The sequence below is a fragment of the Triturus cristatus genome, chromosome 9 (assembly GCF_964204655.1).
Source record: "Triturus cristatus chromosome 9, aTriCri1.1, whole genome shotgun sequence".
Classification (NCBI taxonomy): Eukaryota; Metazoa; Chordata; class Amphibia; order Caudata; family Salamandridae; genus Triturus; species Triturus cristatus.
This window is the reverse complement of record NC_140592.1, coordinates 457,759,674-457,767,316: the sequence shown is the minus strand read 5'-3', so window position 1 is coordinate 457,767,316 and position 7,643 is coordinate 457,759,674. Positions and strand designations below refer to the sequence as shown.

The 7,643-nt window shown below is 42.3% G+C and overlaps 1 protein-coding gene across 5 annotated transcripts in view; it reads right to left on the bottom strand.

The window, feature by feature from the left end:
* Positions 1-314: 314 nt before the first annotated feature.
* The window catches only part of LOC146798137 (uncharacterized), a 271,358-nt gene continuing 264,029 nt past the window's right edge, over positions 315-7,643 (bottom strand). For all 5 annotated transcript variants that reach the window (XR_014969112.1, XR_014969114.1, XR_014969111.1 and 2 more), the window contains one exon: positions 315-1,420. Coding sequence is in view for 1 of the 5 variants with exons in the window: in XM_085627935.1 (XP_085484061.1) it covers positions 1,260-1,420 (161 nt within the window). In the remaining 4 variants the exon portion in view is untranslated. The remainder of the gene's footprint in view (positions 1,421-7,643) is intronic.

Below are 7,643 nucleotides of genomic sequence, written 5' to 3'. Positions count from 1 at the left end.
AGGGCTTCAATGTCTCTCCTTCCACATTCCTGTAGTCCTTGTTCACACCCTGCTAGTTGCTTTAGACTACACCTGAACTTGCATTTCTCCATTCTTCCTTTCCTTTTACTAACTGTTGTATTGTGCATGGTTCTTTTGGTGACCCTATATGCTCAGCTGGTTGCTTAGGGGGCCTTGCCTTGTCATTCTGGATGCAGGATGGGGCAGTAAGCTGTTGTTCTATCCTGAACCTTTGTATCTTTAGCTCTCCTCCCTTTTCTATTCCCAAGCTGTCCCAACCTGCCCTATTCTTAGATGTTCTGTCAAATGTGTCTAGCATCACCTGATCCCTTTTTGTTGGTTGCATGTTTATGCATGGTTCCCTCTTTGTCCTAGGCGTTGCTGTTATATGCCCACTAGAAATGTCACCTTTCCTTGGAGGTCCCACCGCTATGGACATGCTGTGTTGTTTAAGCAGCATGTACCTCATCAAAAAACAACCCATGTACTTAGAAAAGGGTATCACCTTGTAACACATGCTATCTCCTGTATCTGTTGGCAAATGTGTGCAAACATAACACCCAGATATGTTCATAATGCGTACATACATTTTTAGCATTTCCATATATTTATTTCCCTGGTACTCGTCCCATAGTTCTCTTTCCCATTCTCCTTTAACATCAACCTCTCCCATGATGTCTTACATTGTGCTGTTCATTTTAAGTTGCCCAAATATAATCTTGGAGTTGTTCCCACCTCCCACCTTGCCATTAAGGAACAGTATTTCAATGTCTTTTGCATATATTACAAGTGCTATTATTAATATTCCTAGAACTGGGGACAGTATCGCTGTCAGCCCCGCTGGCCACTTCCTTTCCTCTTTCCTTGTTATTGGCATTGTCCTAGCTGTTGACAGAAGTTCTTGGAATTGGAAACTTTGTAGTCTCTTGGCGAAGCAATTAGTCTATGTAGCTAACTAGTAGGTCCTGTGCTCCTATTGAGGCAGGCGCAAGCAAGACTTTCAAAAGAAACCGTTGAGGCCCTGTGGTGTACGGTCAGAGGTCACCAGTGCGTGACGTCACCAGCCACTTGTCCGGTGATGACACGTAGCAGGGATCTGCCTCTTTTAGGTGTTACTTGCTGTTGATGTTTTGCTGGAGTGAAGGGTGTACCTGCAGGGTGCCTCTGATGCAGCTGGTGGTGCAGTTGGAGCCTGTCGTTTTTGCTCCAGCCCTGCTGCTTTCTTGGTGTGGGAGCTGTGAATCCAGGTGGTCAGCTCCTCACACTTGATGGCAGTTGCTGTCGTCAGAAGAACCAGGTAATGGCCTTTCCACCTTGGCTAGATGCAGTGTTGTCTGGTGTGGGCTTTTATCCAAACTCATTCGCCTGGCTGCAGGTTGTTTGATCGTGGTGTCGCTATTTCTGGAAGAGCCTGTAGGACCTGGCGATGAAGATAATGCAATGTTTTACAATAGCACAAAAGTAAATCATCTGAGAATGACAGTGGAGAGGTGGACATGTGGCCTGGAATGTTCATTGGGCTACCAAATAAAATCTCATCGGGGCTCAAGCTGGTCACTCGGTCTCGGGTACTACTCATTGCCAACAGAGCCAATGGCAGTGCGTTTACCCAGGATAGTTCAGTGGATGCACAAACCCACCCTATTTTGTTTTTGAACACCCCATTTTCCCTTTCCACGGCTCCTACTGCCGGTGGGTGGTAGGCACAGTGCAGTTTTTGTGTAACCCCCAGCCCTTTACATATGCCTCCTATCACATGGGTAATGAATGCAGGCCCATACTCTGAGCTCAAAAGTGCTGTTATCCCAAAGCACGGGATAAGTTCTTTCAAAAGGAATTTGGCAACAGGTTGTGCATCACAGTTCTTTGTTGGATAGGCCTCAGTCCATTTGCTGAACATGCACACAATTAACAACACATACTTGTACTTCAGAGTGGGGAGGCATGTCAATGAAGTCCATTTGGAGACTCTCAAACGGTCCGTGGAGAGGTGGAAAGTGGCCAGGTGCAGTCAGTGTACCCATCCTAGTTTTGAAAAGGTGTGTCCGGGCTAGAGTTTTAGTTTCAGTTTTTGGGAATAAATTCCAATTGCGACATGCAGATCCGGGTGAGATAAGTATTTTTTATTCTTTTTTGGGTAGCTGCAAGAAAAAGGATGGCACAGCCAACACGTGTTTCGCCCCCTAATCGGCCATCAGGCCTGGGGCTTCCTCAGGGCTGTATATAGACAATGTTAACCCAAGGTAGGAAAAGTACATGGTGTCATAAGGCATGTGTATAATATATACATATATAGTGAGGGTGAATTTTGGGAAGAGTAGTAAAGTTATAGTGACACGTAGCATTGAACGGCAATTAGTAAGTGAGGGAACAGAGAAAAATAGTAAATTGAGGAAGGGGTCAAAGTAAGCGTGCGGCAGGTATGGAAGGTAGAAAGAATCAAGATGTGATGTCATTGAGGGACACAGAGAAATAGATAATAATATGGTACAGAGTGTTTTGTACAGAGTTGGAGGGAGAGAATAAGTAATTGTGATAAAATAGTAAGAGTTTAGAGTACAAAGGTCAATATAATTAGTGGCGAGTATTAGCACAAGTTTCAAATGAAAGTACATATTACAGTCATAAACATTGCCCGGTATAAATATAAGCCGGTGAGAACAAAAATGAGTTGCATTAAGAAAAATAACCGTTCATATATATAAAGAATACAAGGGGAATTGCGGATCGTATAGTAGTATGATATGCAATTAGAATTTGGCATTTATAAGTATTTGCATGACATTCTGAGATTAAATTAGAGGTAGGTTACATGATTTTGTTATTTACATTTTTAGAGACAGTAATGCATAACCCAAGGAAAATAATGTTTGAGCGTATAGTGTTATCGACGATTAGAATGAATTTATAGTTACAGTTTCCATTAATGAGGAGGCCGCATCCGGGTACCGGGTCAAGCGCGAGGAAGAGGGAGGAAGGGTTCGCATTAGTCTAGGAACGATTTGGGATTCTTTTGCCAGGGTGACTGCGTGAATTCATATATTTATAAAGTGCTGGTGCTTTCTAGGTCACATCGTATATTAATTGTTAATTCTTAATATCGGAGTTGTGTCAAGGCATATGACTAGTATATTGTGTCAAAAATTGTGAATCAGTAACCTCGTGAAGTGTGAGGTACTGCTGTGTCATGCCATATGTGAAAAGTTTGGATATTTTAGCGGGTAGAGAAAGGGAGGCAATTACTTCTCAAGTGTAGATTCGGGCGGTGTAAATAACGGTGTGTTGATGGTGAAATTTGTAAAAATATTGGTGGGAACTATTTGACTGTGCAATAATTGCCGAATGCGAGGAGTGCTTGCGCATGTTTTTAAATCTTTTTAGAAGTTCTAAGCCGCACTCGGGGGTATAATCTATACGGAGTCCAGAATCGTGTAGGTAATGGAGTAGGGAATACGCATGCTCTAGGCGATCAATTGTGCAAGTTTAAGTGAAAAAGAATTTGGATATGCTTCCTTACCGGGTTGTTAGGTAATTCAGTATTTAGTGACAAGGGTTTGATAACCCGAAGATTTCTAAAAGTGGAGAAAACACAAGGGGAAGGAAGTGGAAGAGGAAAATGTAAGAGGAAGGCATTGTTAAATGCTGGGTTACAGGGAGGGGGAGCGTGGGAAGGAGTCCCTTACCTTAAGTCTCGGCTAATGCCAGGTATTGCAGTTTCCAAGGTCGTGATGATAATAACAACGCGTGGTTGCGAGCAAGTTATAAAGGAGTCATATGAGCACTTCCGGTTCAAAACCCGGAAGTGAACGGGTGCTTTTTGCTGGGAGCCATTTTAGGTTGGGGGTAAATCGAGATTGGTGAAGTTAGACGGTGACGATCATCAGTATTGATATGAACCGAGTGAGGTGCAAGGGGATGGTAGAAGGGTTTTAGAGATCAATAATAGGAGAGAGTGAGCGAAATTGTCGGACATTTAAATTACCTAAAGCAATACATTTGAACATTAGTATAACAACTTATTAACAATACTTAAATACATACATTCACGTTTTGTGGACGCAAGCATGTGTCCAAAGTATGCTAATAGGTATCCGTGTGTATTAATGTAAAGATAACGATCAGTTGTTTTTTGTAGGAACTGAGTAAAGATGAAAAATTTGGCGGGGAGGAGTGGAAAGCCAAAATCAAGATTGAGGAAATGTATCAGGTAAAAAAATCACCTGAACATGAGTTGCTGCATAATTTAGAATGCAATTAAGAATGGCACACATATCTCCAGGCTCGAAGAAGCTGTGCCAATAAACTCGGCGTAGAGCAGAGTTGTGTTGGGTCACACTACGGTGCAAAATTGGAGTTTGTAATTAATAATAACATACATATCTCTAGGCCTACAAGAAGCTAAATCAATAAAACTGGGCAAAGAGCTGAATCGTGTTAGGTCACACTGAGGCGCCCTTAAAGCACAAAGGGTACTATCACATATCGATGAACAAGGTCGTGTTGAGTCACACTGGGGCGACCTTGTAGCACTAAAAATTGTTATCACATATTTCTACATGTTTTTATATCAACTGAAAAAACGGCAAAAAATCAGGAGGGTATGCTGTAAGTTCTTTGATGGTATTTGGGGGAACTAATTAGGGGTTATTGTAAACAACAGAAAGGTTGTGTTAAGTCTTGGGTAGTAGGTGGTGCGGTTGTAAGAGTATGTTGGGGCATCAATCCTCTCCCAACCATACATGCATTTCCGCATCCTTGTTGAGCCCCAGGTTGGTGGTTTTATAGTTCATTATAAGTTCACTTTCGCGTCTTCGGAGTTTAAGTTCGCGGTCCCCCCCTCTTTTGGCTTGGTGTACAATCTCCAAACCATAGAAGCGAAAGTCTTTTTTGTGAGGATGATGGTCTTCAAAGTGTTCAGTAAGTGGATGGCCTGAATGATGTTTGTGAATGTTTCGGTAATGTTCCTGAATCCTGGTCCGTAGTGGTCTAATTGTACTTCCGATGTATGGAAGATTGCAGGGACAGATAATCACATAGACACAGAATTTGCTGTTACAATCAATCCATTCTTTTATGGGAAATTCTCTTCCTTCAGTTAGTTGGACTTTTGTTGTTTTGTTGTTGCTAAGCTTGCAAATATTGCAATTTCTACAGATGTGGAATCCTGGGGGTCTGTCCAGGAAGGTGCTGACCAAGTTCCTTTTGTCCACAAATTCTGATTTGCACAGGAGGTCTTTCAGATTAGGGGCGCGTCTGAATGTTATCTCTGGATATGTTTTAAGGTCTTGATTAAGGTTTGGTGTTTGTTGAAGCAGATGCCAGTGTCTCTTGAGGCTTTGTCTGATTTGGTGGTGGCCATTGTTGTAGTCCGTTATAAAGCGTATAGCAGAATCGTGCTTCTGTACTTCTCCTTTGTTTTGTCTGAACATCTGTTTTCTATCAATTTTGGCCACTGTATTCATTGTGTTTTTGAGAATTGATTGTTCATATCCACGTTGTGTAAGTCTAGATACCAATTCTTCTCCTTTTGTTTTGAAGACCTCATCTTCACTGCAATTTCTACGTGTTCTTAACAGTTCCCCCTTAGGGATGTTTCTTATGTTGTGTCGTGGGTGGAAGCTATCGGCTCGTAAGATGGAATTGGCAGCTGTCTCTTTTCGATAGAGTTTGCTTTGCAGAGTGTTGTCTTTTGCATAGAGAGTTACATCCAAAAAGTTAATCTCTTCCTTGGAGAAGGTATGGGTTGTTTTAATTCCCCATGGGTTTTGGTCTAATTGCTTCAGAAATCTTTTGAGCAATGTCTCATTTCCTTGCCAGATACAGAGGATGTCATCTATATAGCGTCGCCACATAACAATATGGGCGGTATATTCCGCGAACTCAGGGTCCCATAGCCAGAATTTTTCCACATGGCTCATCAGGATGCAGGCGTACGGCGGCGCAAATTTGGCTCCCATAGCCGTACCGCGTGTCTGTCGGTATATCTTTCCATTGAAACTGAAGACATTGTTTTTTAGGCAGAAGTCAAGCATTTCCACAGTCATTTTGTTGCTTTCTAGTAGGTTTGCCGGTTGTGTCCATAAAGATTGTTGCACTGCACTGAGTCCGTCTTGATGTTTGATAGATGTATAGAGACTGACAATGTCTATACAGACCAGTATGAAGTCTGGTTCCCAGGTTATGTTTTGTAGTTTGTCAAGAATGTCCTTAGTGTCTTGGATAAAGGATGGAATCTCCTTCATAAGACTTTGTAATTTCCTGTCAACATATTCCCCAAGTCTGGAGCATGGTGAGTTGATGCCTGCTATGATGGGTCTACCCGGTGGAGGGTAAGTTCCTTTGTGGATCTTTGGGAGAAGATATAGAGTGGGCATCGTAGGGTGTGCAATGTACAGAAAGAGTTTTTCGGATTGTGTAATAAGTCCAGAGGTGTACCAATTGTTAAGCATAGTTGTAATTGACTTGAGTATCTCTTTTGTGGGGTCTGTTGTAAGGAGTTCATAGCAGGTTGTGTCGGCAAGTTGTCTATTGGCCTCTTGGATGTAGTCGTCAATATGGAGTGTTACGGGATTTCCACCTTTGTCAGCCTCTTTTACAATAAGATCTTTTCTATCCTTAAGGTTTCTGATGGCATTTCTTTCTTCCTTTGTAATGTTCTGTGGAAGGTATTTGGATTTTTTGCGGTATTTTGTGTGTTCGTGTTCCAAATCATGCATGACTGCTATATGGAAGGCATCGATGCTGTTCCCTGCAGGTAATTGTGGTAAGAAGGTAGATTTTTTGGTTAGTTTGCTGTCGATTGAGTGGTGTGTGTCAATTCCAAGTTCAAGTGCAGTTCTGGTTAAAGAATCTGGATCATGATTCGTCTCACTGAGGTTGGTCAACAGGTCTATGTTTTCGAGTTCTTGAATTGAAAGTTCAGATGTTATTGGTGTGGCAGACGGCTCATGTCTCATGTATTGGTCTGCAAAAAACACTTTTAATTTAAGTCTGCGGATGAATTTGAACAGATCTATTCGTGTTTTTGTGAGATTCCATGGGGCCGTTGGGCAGAAGGATAGTCCTTTATTGAGAATGTTGTCCTCTTGTCTGGATAATTGAGTGTGGGATAGATTCTTGACAAGATTAAGTGGTGTTATGTCCTTTTTTCCATCTCCTTTCTTCTTGATCTCGTAGTGACGCCCATTGTTGGTGTCTGCTGGCGTCCAAATTGTTGGGAACCTCCCATGGTTGAAGTATTTGTGATGTTTGTTGTTTTTATACCGAGTCGGTAGCGTAATACCTCCTCTAAAAAATTGACCTTGCATCGTGAGTTATCGCCTTCAGGTGCAGGTGATGGTGAGTCGATGTCTGAGCTGGTAGTTGCTCCACTTGGTTGTTCTGTGGTGTTGGTGTTGGAGGTTTCTTGAGGTTTGGTGTCGTATTTTTTTTTTTTTTTTTTTGTACCCATCCTAGTATTGTATTGTATTGTGTGCAAACAGTGCATTGCTAACAAAGTGTTTCTGCTGTCTGGCGGAACTTGGAGTTGTACCAACATTGTGAAAACAAGCGGATCAGGCCATCTCGTCCAACATGTAGGGGTCATGGAAGAGGTAGGCCATGGAGGAGAGCAGTGATGAAGGTAAACAGTGGATCCTGAGTCA